A 14053-nucleotide genomic window follows, 5' to 3' on the forward strand; every position below is an offset into this window, starting at 1 on the left:
CTGATGCATAAATAAAAATATGTTTATATGTAAAATGTTTTTATTTTATACCTTATTCACATTAGCAATAAAGATTTAAAATAAGAAATAAATACTTTTGCAATAAAGAAAACAATGTAATCAACAAAAATATATTAGCGCATCTATCTAGCATAAGTTCGCACGACTGAGTTGCGACAATTATATAAAAATCTCTGATAGGTGTAATAGGATAGAGATGAGATATAATGTAATGTTCTAATGTTAAAAGTCGTGTTTTGTATTTATATTTTTGTTCTGGTATTAATGATGTAGGTACTTATTTTTCTCAATTTTTTCATCTTATTCAAGACAGACCATTCTGATTCTGAGAGATCTTAAACAGGCCATTCTGTAATGTAAAAATATAGCTACCCAACAATATTGTAAATAATAGGAATAAGGAAGTTATTTATTGTGTCATTTAGATTAATGAAAGTCTGTTAGGTAATCCACAATGTTTGAAAATATTTTTTATTCATGCAGGAAGCCTGAGCGATTTCGAGCTGAGGAAGCGAGACGGATCCATCCACTACATTTTGCATACGGTGTGCCGCACTCCTACGATTCCTCGGACTTCATGCACGAACAGTAAAAATGCTCTGTTAAATAGAAAACATCGAGAGTTAATCAGTAATTCGCTGCATATTTCGCCATTGGGTAGCCAGTAACTATTTATAAAATTGAGTTGGTCTTTAAACCACAGTAGTTGAGTATTTAACTAATTTCCAACGATATTCTATAATAAATGTAATTTGGTTTCAAATTACCATAATACTAAATAAAATGATCAGTTTAGATGAAATTAAATTAAATATCTATAATAAACATATAATATAAGGACAGTAAAATGTTATATCACTGCCCACTAGTTTTATAGCACTATATTTATTTAAAGTTTCTACTTAAATAAAAATAATCACCAAAACATCTAGTCTTTTTTAATTAGACAAACCAGATGACAATGAGCATGCTTTAAGAGGTATTTTACTGGAATAAGATAATTGTGTTCTTTATTTACGCAAATTACAACCAAGCTATACTTTACATTTTTATATCAATTGTGTAAGATGATTATGGGAATATTCGAACGATTTTAAGGAATATTAATGCGATCAAATTGTACACTCGATAGAAAATGGAACCGAAATTGACAGGACCGCATCGTTTACTTATTATCATTCGAACATTATACAACAACTCCCTTACAAAAAAATTGAACTATTTTTAAAAATAAATGTGACATAATTTACAATAAAACTAGCATTGGATCTAAGTTTCTCTTACAAAGTGAGATATAAAAACTACAAAATTTCATTTGAGTTAAGAAAACGGCATTTAATATCATAGTATTTTCACTAAACGTTCACTTTTTACGTTATTCCTGAGATTTCTCACAATCATACAAAAACCAAAGAACTAATCCACCTTTCCAGGTCCTGAAAGCTAAAATTATTAAAATATCCTCAAGTTTTATTCAGACCTCTATTATTGATTACAGCTTTTTTGCTTATCACCATATACTAAATACTAAAGCACTATGAAAGTTTTTATTTTCGAGAGTAAAGACGTTTTTACACTTTTTACAGGCATAAGAATATTCAAAAATAAAAATTACATAAAGTGCAGCAACCACTGAAAACTATTGTAGTGTGAAGTATGTTCCCCTCTCACTGTTCGTTACGTTACTATATATTCACGTACACCACTTAATTAGACAGTATTATAATAAACATCATACCGACAACAACTTGTTTTTCCCTTATACATCTCCCACATCACATGGCGATCCTGCCAGGATGTGATTGTGGTGAGCGCGAGTGAGAGGGGAACATACTCCACACTACACTATCGTTCCTTAGTAACAACTCCAATTGTAACACCTTCGTTGTCAATCTGTGCAAGCGTTTGTCGACGTTACGACTTTATTTTTAAAGTCTATGTTGATAAAATAAGGATTTCAGAAATGACCTTACTTTTCTCTGGTTAAGGTGCGTCCAAGTCTGGAAATGCTTTCAGTACGCCATTCGCGAACAATTTGCGAAAGGATTGCTATACTTTGGCAAGAGTCTGTCAGTGGAGCAGAGGCAGAGGCCAGTAAGCCACCAAAACTCACCAGAAGTTCAGAGCCATAGTGAACCTTACTAGTAATAAAACAAAGTTGACTATTGTTTAATTCTTTTTTTGCAATTAGTGAGTTTTGGTTGTCATCTGACCATAAGGGCATTTTCTATGAAAAGGGACCTTATTGGCGATGGCGCTTACGCCGCACAGCGTCGCGCGGCATTGTATTTATATCGAAGTATCGTTTATAATGGCGTTAGCGCCATCGACAATAAGGTCCCTTTTTATAGAAAATACCACATATAATTAACTAGACTATTATAACCTCAGAAACGATTTCTAGGGATGTACTGTTAGTGACAAAACTAGTTTGCCAGACTTTCTTCTCAACATTTTGTAGTAAAATGCGCGAGTGAAGCATTCGTGACGCATTCGCCAGATCTGGATGGTACCTTATAGGTATATTTGCACTTGAAATTCCATAATGAGTTTGGCCGTGGATCGGGCCTATATAAAATATGAATGCCCGAAGCGAAGAATCAATAATGTATTCATTAATACTATCAAGGCTAGAGTTATTGCATCCGACAAGGCAAACAGTCAAGCAAAGGCAATGTACTCACCCAACTACACAGAAAAGGTTATTCATTATAATGCACATACATCTATTGGTATATTTGTTTACAGCTTTTTTGTCTAGAGAATTTTGGCCATAATATAACTGAGAATGATCAATTTTTAATTTTACAGGTTAATTAAAATAAATCATCTTGTTCACACAGTCTAATATTTCAGTTTTAAAATTTAATAAAAATAAACAAAACGGATTCTTCTTGAGTTTTAAATTTCATTAATATATTTTTAACGAGCTTAAAATCACTGTTTAGCATGAGTTGTGGGTAAAAATACAGATGTAACTCATTTACATACAATACAGGACCTAATTGCCATATTATTAAGGTTGTGAATAGGTACTTTGTTTCTGATAAATTTGTTCCATTGATATTTTTACACTTGACTGTATAATAATTTTAGATACACAAATCAAAAAGCATCAAACTGAAATAAGTCTTCGTGACAAAACTTCTAATCGTCTGTGATCTCTATTATAATCTCATTGTTAAGTAATACAACGATAAAAAAACAGGTTTCTAAAGTCGACAGTTTTCGACATTGCAAATCGACTAACCGTTAACCCAGTGTCAAATTGTACTGATACTCATGGTAACTAGGTTTAACCGGTTAACCCCGGGTTAGTGAATGGTGCAAGTGGCCCTAACCATATCCCCTAGCTGCCCAGACACCTAAATAAAGGTCTCCCGTTTCCTTCAACTTTGATTCTTTATTTTGACAAATCAATATTGCATTTGTTTTAGCAAAGATAGATATAACTCCGTAATAGATGGATACAGTCTAAGGAAAAAACGTGCCCCGAAAATCAAGAAAATTTGATTCTCGCTCAGAGGGCGCTACTAGCTTGGGCCTACTGACGTATAGATGGCGTTGACGATTTCGTTTGTTATTTAACAATTTTAACGCATATCAGTGAAAGAACATGGGTCAAAATCATAAAAATAATTAATGCAAATAAAAAAAACATTTATCCATATTTAAATACATTTTATCGTATTTTTATAGATCTTTATTTTTAGTTTTAAAGTGTGTCGATAGATGGCAGTGAATTTACTGTGGTTACAAAATTTACTATGACAGTATCGCTCTAGTATAAGGTGAGTATAAGTTACTCTATGGTCTTAGGGTGGTATTCTTGTCTAATTTCTTTGTCCAATATGCATTGCGTCTCACTCTCTCATTAAGCAAAATGTGAGACGCAAATACACATTGGACAGATGGAATACCATCCTTAGCAATTTTTCAGTTGTGGCGGCTAGAGAATATAGGTAGTCAACATTTCATCATCAAGTATTTTATTATTAGTTGCTCGTCTGACTAAGCTGCTAGTCTAAGAAAACTGCTTTAAATATTTGGTAAGCACCTTAAGATACGACTTTACCAATTTTACCATATAAACATTCCGATTCTTTGGTAACGCCTCCATCGCCTTAACTCAAATGAATCTACGCTAAGTGTTAGAACCTGTACAATTTGGTGGTCGCCCGCGGGCGGGCCGCGTTCAAGGCATGTTCTGTAGGCATTCCTTTATTTGGGTCCACGCTTGAAGATTCTAGAAAAAAAACAGGATGTACAAAAGTTTTTTATTAGTTTTGAATGATTCACGGTTAGTTTCAGTAGATTTATATTGACCGGGATATAGAGCTCCCTCAATATAGGAATTGAGGGGAATATCGGGAGCTCATAAACAATACAAAAGGTAATCACAGTTTATATCCCGGTCAATATAAGCAAAGATAGTTATAACTCCGTAATAGATGGATACAGTCTAAGGAAAAAACGTGCCTCGAAAATCACGAAAATTTGATTCTCGATCAGATGGCGCCACTAGTTTTGGCCTACTCTCGTATAGAGGGCGTTGACGGTTTCGTTTGTTATTTATAATTTTAACGCATACCAGAAAGAACATGGGTCACAATCATATAAAAATAATTAAAGCAAATAAAAAAAACATTTATCCATATTTAAATACATTTTAACGTATTTTTATAAATCTTCATTTTTAGTTTTAAAGTATGTCGATAGATGGCAGTGAATTTAAAGTGGTTACAAAATTTACTATGACAGTACCGCTCTATCATATTATATCCTCATTGATATAAGTCTAGGATGTATAAAGAACAAATATTACAACAAGTATGACAAGTATCATTGTCCACACTTTTATCTGACAATTTGTAATCCTTATTGCAAATACATCATCATCTTCCTCGCGTTGTCCCGGCATTTTGCCACGGCACGGCCCATGGGAGCCTGGGGTCCGCTTGGCAACTAATCCCAAGAATTGGCGTAGGTACTAGTTTTTACGAAAGCGACTGCCATCTGATCTTCCAACCCAGAGGGTAAACTAGGCCTTATCGGGATTAGACCGGTTTCCTCACGATGTTTTCCTTCACCGAACTGGTAAATAAATATCAAATGATATTTCGTTCGTACATAAGTTCCGGATAACTCATTGGTAATACGCGTCGGGGTTTGAATTAACCCGCGACCTCCGGATTGAAAGCCGCAGCGCTTACCGCTAGGCCAGCAGCGTTTTATTGCAAATAAATATGTTCGCTAATAGTTAGGTAACAGCCAAAGTCGTACTGACGCGCGTGGCAACAGACTCTAGTACAGTCGAGTTCATAAATATGTATACATTTTTTCACCTCATTGCAATGGATTAAGGTGAAGAAATGTACACATATTTATGAACTCGATCGAGCATGAGGGGTGGGGGGACATGACCGAACGGGATAGTCTTATGTATCATTCAGTAGGAGTAGCAGAGAAAGCGTTGTTATTGTTTGTCCTTGTCACAGTCTCACTTTTTTTTTTTCCCCACCGTAAATTTAGTATGGTTTATGGTGGGCTACACAAATCTACCCGACCAATCATATGCGACACATTGCGTATGTTCTGACCCTCACGGGCGCACGCGTATACCTCATGTGCGTATACCTATGTAATGCTAGGTCTATAATCTGCGTGCATTTCGACAAGGTTTCTCAAAGACGCGCGCACACGATAGGCGTGACGTTCAAAGTGTTAAGACTGTTGCTGTTAGTACAATAGTAACTTTATTGTATGTATTGCATATAATTTATGCATAGATGTGTAGGTTTCGTTATTTATGAAGAAACAAATTACTATTGCTCAAACTTCAGGCAGTGTCTTTATAGCTATTTATGCAACAAGTGCGGAAATTATCTTTACGCACGTGTATCATACAATGTTTTACTATGCATTGTGCGAGTAAATAAAAAAACATATCATGGCAAATAAGTTTAATTATTAAAAAATTGAAAACAAAAAGCACTAGTGCGGAAAAGTAGCACCATATGTACTGTAAAAAAAAAATTGAAAACAAAAAGCACTAGTGCGGAAAAGCAGTACTTTCCGCATGATATGGCTCCGTAGGAAACGCACTTTTCGAGCACATGCATTGTAAAATTAGTTATTATTGCTATTTTGGAATTCTTAACTTTTCAAATTTTTCGGAATTATATCAGAATTTTTATCTTAGGTGGCGTGAAAAACAATATATGACTGGACTAAGTGCAAATGCGACCACTGAGTTGTTACCAGTGGTAACAGGTATTTTTATCAGTAAGCAATGAACATCACAATATTTTAGTGGTAACAACTGAAAACAATTATTCCTAGGTTGTTAATAACTCAAAGAAACAGAAATGTGTTTTTTTTCTTACCTTTTTCGCGGCTTTAACTTGCAATGATATGAAGCCGACCAGCGACTCGTGGAGGTCTTTATCTTTTTGCTTTTGGAAATGTTCTATTTCTATCGCAGCCTTCTTCGAAAACTCTCTGTAACAACAATTACTTTGTTTAATATTAAATTCAATATATTTATTTCAGAGTACAGACTATAGAGTTGTTAGTTACATACTTAAATCTAGGTTATAAACAATATAAAAATAAATATTTATCTTAAATACTAAAAGACAAAACTTTATCTAAAAAATACGTTACCCCTTCGACTTGTTGAGTCCAGAAACAATATTGTGCAATATGTCTTCGGTTCTCTTCTTAAAGTAATGTGCGAAATCGTGACATTTAAACGCCCTATTCCATCAGGACTCACTTTATGACTCGTCCGCCGCGGCACGGTTACTCTCCCCATCCCGAGTGATTATGAAACAGGGGGCTGTGCTGCCCTCTACAGTTCACACACGCTCCATTCCACTACGACTCACTATAGACCTTGTCCGTCGCGGCACAGTTACCCTCCCCAGTAACCAGTGACTAAGAAACAGGGCTACAATCCACACACTCAGTATACTAGTACTCACTCCAGGTCCCGCTTGGCCTTCTCGATGTTGTCCTTGTCCTGGAGTATCTTGGCGTCGAGCGCCCTGGTGGCGTGGTCGCGCACGATGTCGGGGTCGGTGCCGCCGAACAGCCGCGACATCAGCCCCGACTTGCCCAACGCGGCGCGGTTGCGCTCCGCTATCCTGAGACACCAAGAAAGAAGGGTGTTAGCCAAGGGCCACGAAACGCACGACGTCGTTGACGCCGACTGTGAAACATATTCTAAACAATGTTTGGCACATGTCACGTTGAGGCGTTAGTATAGGTACAAATTGAACGCTTGCAGCGAAGCGTGCGACGCAGCGTCAACGTTAAACAAATGCAAACGTATGCGACGCCATATTGCACGTCTGATGTTCTGTCGGAAACTTACCAAAATAGAGAGATTTCCACATGAAAAAAATCGGAAACTTCTCATTGTTTAGTATGGGAATCGAGATTTTCCATTTCCAAAAAACAAAGTTTTCTTTGTATCCTGTAAACTTTCCGGACTTTTCCGAGAATATTTCAAACTTTTTGGAAAATTTTCGCAACTTGCACATGTGCATGCATGTCCCGCTGGACTCTGTACACAAAATATTATTTGTATCAAAGCGAGGAAATTGCAGCTACGCTAATGTTTACACCGTCCTAGTAATGGCTTTTTAGCTGGTCTGCAGGTTGCTCTTCGTCTGGCGCAATTCTAGTGATCCAAAAAGATCTTACAACAACTGTTGTAGTATGTTTTACCGGTTGGCAAGTGTGTCGTGTGCGAGCTCCGTGGCTCGCTGTAGGGCTTCATGGTTGTGCGCGAGTTGCTGGAGGGCGCACGCGTAGAACAGGTATTCCTTTAGCTGGTCTGCGAGTTGCTCTTCATCTTCGGCGACCGCGTCGATGCCTTCTGCTATTGAATCTGAAAAACATCAATGATTTTATCAAATATCCATTCTCATAAGAGTACTCTCCCGGTTGCATTTTTAAGAAGCTCGGGGTCCAAAATTATTTGGCAAAATTATGCAAGGCAAGACTAAGACTAAGGCATCTACGAAAGTCAGATTGTAGTGACTTTCCAATCCAGAGATAACGAAGGAAATAAGGGTGTATGCACACCGCGATTTTTAACGCGCCGTCGACGCGCGTTTGTATCGATACAATACACAGATCATTAAGGCAGAAGGTTCATCGAGGTCCTGTATATTAGGTATGGGCACTAGAGTTTAAGTCATGCACACAACAACAAAATCATGTAATGACAGGGTTTTTGAAATTAGTATTCTTTTTACTAAGACTCCGCAGTCCGTCTGTCCGTCCGTCTGTCTGTCTGTCACCAGGCTGTATCTCATGAACCGTCATAGCTAGACAGTTGAAATTTTCACAGATGACAACAAATACTAAAAACAGAATAATATAAATATAAATGGGGCTCCCATACAACAAACGTGATTTTTTTTGTTGTTTTTTTCCGTAATGGTAAGGAACCCTTCGTGCGCGAGTCCGACTCGCACTTGGCCGCTTTTTTCGTACCGATAGCAAGTTGAACCGCAAGTTGATAGCAAGATGGAGCAAATAGTATCTTCAAGATTTTGTTATTTATTTTTAGGTTAAAAATCGTCCTATTTAACCGCTTGCCTGTATATGATAAGGATCCTGACCGAATATTTAGTCATCTTTTAACATTTTTTTTGAGAACAATTTTTGACCAGCGTACACAAATGTGTCGCTTAACTTTAAACTCGGGTAAATCCATACGACGTCCTTAGGAAATATCTACCCTATTAACTTTTTTTACTACCAAAATCGCAAATTCTGACAGTTGGATTTACGAGTTTTAAGTTAAGCGACTCAAATGAAAGGTTAACCGACAAATGTAAAAGTACCGAAATAGTGTCCGGCCTTCTGCAGCCCGTCGCCCATGTCTTTCTCGACGACGCTCCACTCGCTGAACAGCTTGCCGTAGGCCGCGTGCAACTTACATACTGCGTAGTTCTTCTCGATTATTTTAGACCTGAAATAAAATAAGTGTAAAAGTAAAACATTTCCGTACGTAAAGTAAAACGGTTCCGTACCCAAAGGGTAAAAAATGGGACCCTATTACTAAGACTTCTCTGTCCGTCTAGAGAGTTGAAATTTTCACAGATGATGTATTTCTGTTGCCGCTATAACAACAAATAAGTACTAAAAAAATCGGAACCCTCGGTGGATGAGTCCGACTCGCACTTGTCCGGTTTTTTTGCTAATAATAATATTGCCGCAATTTTAACTTCAAAATTTAATAAAAATACAAACCTAGTATAAAGAAAATTTCCTAAGTTAGTTTCCAACTGCTTTCCATAGTTTTTGACATTTTCTATTTCTGGATCTGGCTTCTTTAGTCTGATTGACACTGACAGAGATTTCAGCTTGTTCTCCGCTTGTAACAGGTATCCTGGAAACAAGTAAAAATTGTAAGATCATTATAATTCGGTAGTTGACAATTTTGTATTAATGGCATTAATAAAAATCCTCCAATCAGGTTTGTTTTGAGGATCAAATGTATGTATGGGACCCATTGTCTTAAAGCAATACAAAAGTCACGAATGGGTCAAAGTTTGACACCCGCACTTTACTGACGAAACGTTCTAACAAAATGGCAACACATCGTGTCACTTTGCCTAGAAGCCGCTTTGCTTTGAAGCCGTTTCGATGTATGGAAAACAAGGAAATTGCGATTTTGTCGGTGAAATGTTGCGTTTATGTATACTGTTCGAATACTATATTTTTTTAAATAAAATGTAAGGAATCGAATGGTACCGTTATTTTTTTTTCCTATTTGAAAGTTAAAAATAAGTGTTTTTTTCGAAACTTTGAGGTTTTGTATTTTTTTATTATTCCAATATATTTTTTAAGTTTCCAATTTATTGTAATAAATTGTTCATTTTCTATCTATTTAACTAGATTTAGTTATAAAAATAAATCAGATGTTCACTACATACATGTTCTGTGATCTTGACCAGATCGTTGATCTACTCTGAAAGGAATATGTGTCATATAATTAAAGGATAGTGCTCCTGGTCTGTGTGTACATACCACTGTCGGTGATGGTCTCCCGCCAGTGCTCCTGCTGTAAGAAGCTGATGAACTGGTCGTCGAAGCTGAGCCGAGGATGTGAAGCCACGCGGAGGAGAAAGTTCTCCAACCCTGCTCGCCGCCGCTCCACAAACTCTGGGTCTGTGGTGTCAGATTTCCGCCAGGCATATAGAACCTATAATTGAAGGAGCAATATCTTAGCAAACCTAATGGTAAATAGACCGTTATCCCTACTAGGGCCTATGCCAACCGCGTTTTTGTTAATGAGTCGTCGACGCGCGCCGATAGCGCATCTTTTATTCCACGGAGCAGTACAAATGTGCATTTGCAACTATAACTATGCAATATACTTATAGGTGTATCGACAGGCGTATGTCACTCCGCGCCGCGCTGTCTGCACCAGATCTGGTGTCGCATAGAAATATGTCTAAAGCAAGTAAACACTGCATCGCAGCTGATTACAGAAACGATGAAAAAAATGCAGGCCCTGGAGGGAAAGTGCCTTAAAACCTTAAGTTAGCTTATTTTACTTACAAACATTCTTTTATTTTTAAAAACTAATAAAATGAATTGCATTCAAAGATTTTATTAAATTCGCTGTCTTGCCCGGGAATCGAGCGACTAAAAATTCCAAAAAATAAACACTCGCTATTTTATTATACTAGTTGATACAGTTAACGTTAATTATAACATTTCTCCAAGAAACATTAGAATTTATACTCATCTGTGGTACAAAATATCCATAAAATCGAATATTCGAATACTCAAGAATATTTTTAGACAAGCAAAATTGAAGAAAAAAAGAAAAATCTTTGAATGCAGTTGTTGTTTCTTTTTAAAAATAAAAGAATGTTTCCTTTTAGTAAAATGAGCTAACTTAAGGTTTTACACTTTCCCTCCAGGGCCCATAATTTTTTCTCCACCCTGTATAATATGTCCAATGTTTAGGCACGTTCGGTATACCCAAAAAGGGTATTTTGTTATACATGTAGTGAACATTCTGTACGTAGTACTATTATTTTTTCTGTGGTAACGATAAAAATGTGGTCAAAAAACGCGTTGTGCATAGGCCCTAAAAGAATAGCCAAAACCTAATGCCATATCAATAATAATCGACGTAAACCACACTATGAAAAAACTAAAATGGAAGTGGACCGGCCACATGCTCCGAGACAAAAGAGAAAAATGGTCAAAAGACATCACAACATGGTACCCAAGAGATGGAAAAAGGGATGATGGAAGACAAAAAATGAGATGGGAAGACGAGTTCAGGCAGATGGCTGGAGCCTTCTGGAGAAGACAGGCTCTGGACAGGGACTCGTGGAGGAATATGGGAGAGGCCTATGCCAAGGGCAACCAGACAAGACGTCTGCGGAGAAAGGCTAGCAGTAAGTAAGTAAGTAATGCCATATCAAATAAGGTCACCAGTGTTAATTAATTTAGTTCATTAACATTATAATGTATAGTTACCCTTTTCTCTGGCAGTGGTGGCACCACACAGTGTGGATAAGTCACTAGAAGATAGTCATGTATCTGTTCAAACTCCGTGTACCTCCTCCAGATGGTACTGATTTTGGATTGTACTAGTTTGTAGTCTGGATCTGTTACTCTAGAAATAAATAAAACACATCAGTTGTATCATAAGATTAAGTTTAGTAGGTAGCACCTACCCATATGCCATAAATGACAGAACTTGCAATAATCATTAATTAATGCGTAAATAGGCCCCAATGTGAACGCCAGTCACTATTAACCGCAGCTACACTTACCCATATTAATCTTAAAAGCAATTTAGGAATAATGATGTGTAGCATGTCTTTAGGGTAATCATGATAGGAATTCGATTTTATATCTAAATATTGATTATCAAACTGTCAAATTGTTTAAAGTTTATTATGGTCAAAATGCCCAAAAATATCTGAACATGCACCTAAACACCTTGATTATAAAGCTTTGTTAAGATATTTCTGACAATATTCTGAGGGCAACTGTGCTTCAGAGTAATTGTACTTGTACTTTAGTTAATAAACTTTTCAACAACAACATATTTTATGTACATAAAGACTAGTTAAATAATATTTAATCAACAACTGATGACACTACACAGCACTGACTGATTAAACTTTGGCCCAACCTAATGTATTTTAATTATGTAATTAATTTCAATAATTGGGTTAATCAGTTTTTAGTTCCATAGCCAAAATAATCAAAACCGGACTTTTAACATTACATACATTTTGCTGTCTAATTTAAAACCCTTAATTAATTGACTGAATGATGTCATAATTCTTCCCATTATTTAAACACCTTAAACAGCTTGAGGATGAGACATAGAAAATTGGCTATTCCACTTCTAAATTTAAGGTAATATAGTAAAAGTTGGTTGCAGTAATTTTTGAGCATTAGAAATACAATTCGAAAATATTTAAATACAATAAACTTAAGTAACTTTTGTCACATATTCTTGATACAGAATTATTGAGGTCAATGTTATTCTAACAACTTTTCATCTGATGCAATTAACAGACTTTCAATAGGACAGTCAGCAAGTTGAAAACCCGAGTGGTACAGGAACAAATTAAGCGCTAATTGAACCACTTTACAATCATTATAGGCGATAATAAGCATAATAACAGCAGACTTACTTCAAGTCTATTAGATACACAGTGTAGTGGTCCCTCACGTGTAAAGTTCCATTGGCACGCTTCTCTGACTCAACTATTGATATATCAACATGTTTTATCAATGTGTCCTGCGAAAAACAATAATAAAACTATGTTATGATGATTCCACATTCACCGAGGAGGCGTTTCAATAAAAACAACAGGCAGACCTGAGACTCGTAGTCTTCTAACGTGTCTATTACACTAGGCGATCTTGAAGGCTTAACTGGTGAATTTTCTTCAGACATTTTAGCTACGATTCCTTTTATGTTTTTATAACAATGAAATAATTTTATAGTCGAAAATTGTTCAAAATCATCTTATTCTCACGTCAGTCACGTCTAATTTTGACTATTTTTACGTTTCGTGACATAGACAACGGTCGCGGTCCTTTCCATCACATATTATTAATCTGTGCTTTTCATGTCTAATCGGATCTGTCAACCCATTTATCTAGTGGTCAAACAAAATTGTCAGAAAATAAGAACAAAAAAAAACTACTCATCCTTTTATTTTGGGTGCTAGTACTAGTGTAAGATAAAGATAGTATGAATCTCTCTGTCTATGTTTGAAATGAGACAGTCCTTTGACTCCTTTGACAAACTATATTTAGCCATTATTTAACATTTGATATACATATGAGTATTTAATATGTGTAGGTTAACAAAATTTATTGACAAAATTTAATTAAAAGTTAATATTGCGATGAAATTTATAAAGCATAAAGTTGCAAAATAGTAGAAACAAATATGCGAAATAGTGTGAAATGGAACGTAAACCAAACTGAACAATCGTGGAAATAGACAGCTCAAGCTGGCCAACCTTACCAAAATAAGTGTCAATAGTGATGTCCTTTACCGGTCCATACCGGTCATGCACGAAAGCAACAAAATAATTAATAATAATACTTGTCACTAGAAAAAGGCGCGAAATTTAAAATTTTCTGTGGGAGCCTTAGCCCTTCGCGCCTATATTTATTAAATTTGCCGCCTTTTTCTACAAAGGTTATCATACACCGATTGTGGAATGCATATCATCCATCATCTCACAATACTTCAGACACTCACGCTGCCGCCTTAAGGAGAAAAACCATAAGTGACAATTTTTGCGAAATTGAGTTATTGACACCCTCGAAATCAGGAAGAAAAATGTGATTTTTCTATCTAGCAGTTATTTCTTTATCTCTAACAGGTCAAGATTTAGACAAGCATAACTACACGCCATTTCGGTAAAGTTAGTTCCTTTTTGGGAAAGAAAAAGCATAAGTATATATTCATAGACAGAAAAGTGACGACTTGTGTTTTTTTTCCCTTTTGTGT

General features: G+C 36.1%; 1 protein-coding gene across 1 annotated transcript; it reads right to left on the reverse strand.

Moving 5' to 3' along the window:
• Window positions 1–26: 26 nt before the first annotated feature.
• LOC134743498 (sorting nexin-4-like) lies at window positions 27–13081 on the reverse strand. The gene is made up of 10 exons (XM_063676952.1): window positions 12905–13081; window positions 12717–12823; window positions 11542–11680; window positions 10072–10246; window positions 9292–9430; window positions 8883–9010; window positions 7756–7918; window positions 7008–7169; window positions 6408–6522; window positions 27–4267 (listed from the first exon to the last, which is right to left on the reverse strand). The coding sequence occupies exons 1-10, from the start codon at window positions 12980–12982 to the stop codon at window positions 4217–4219; spliced, it is 1257 nt and encodes a 418-aa protein (XP_063533022.1). The 5' UTR covers window positions 12983–13081; the 3' UTR covers window positions 27–4216.
• Between the last annotated feature and the right edge of the window lie 972 nt (window positions 13082–14053).

The sequence above is a fragment of the Cydia strobilella genome, chromosome 8, assembly GCF_947568885.1.
Source record: "Cydia strobilella chromosome 8, ilCydStro3.1, whole genome shotgun sequence".
Lineage (NCBI taxonomy): Eukaryota > Metazoa > Arthropoda > Insecta > Lepidoptera > Tortricidae > Cydia > Cydia strobilella.

Coding starts and splice junctions, on each gene's coding strand:
- LOC134743498 (XM_063676952.1), bottom strand. CDS start 12,982: ATGTCTGAAGAAAATTCACCAGTTAAGCCTTCAAGATCGCCTAGTGTA. Junction 11,681..12,716: donor GTGTATCTAATAGACTTGAA/GTAAGTCTGCTG, acceptor ATTTATTTCTAG/AGTAACAGATCCAGACTACA. Junction 7,170..7,755: donor CACGACACACTTGCCAACCG/GTAAAACATACT, acceptor TTGGTGTCTCAG/GATAGCGGAGCGCAACCGCG.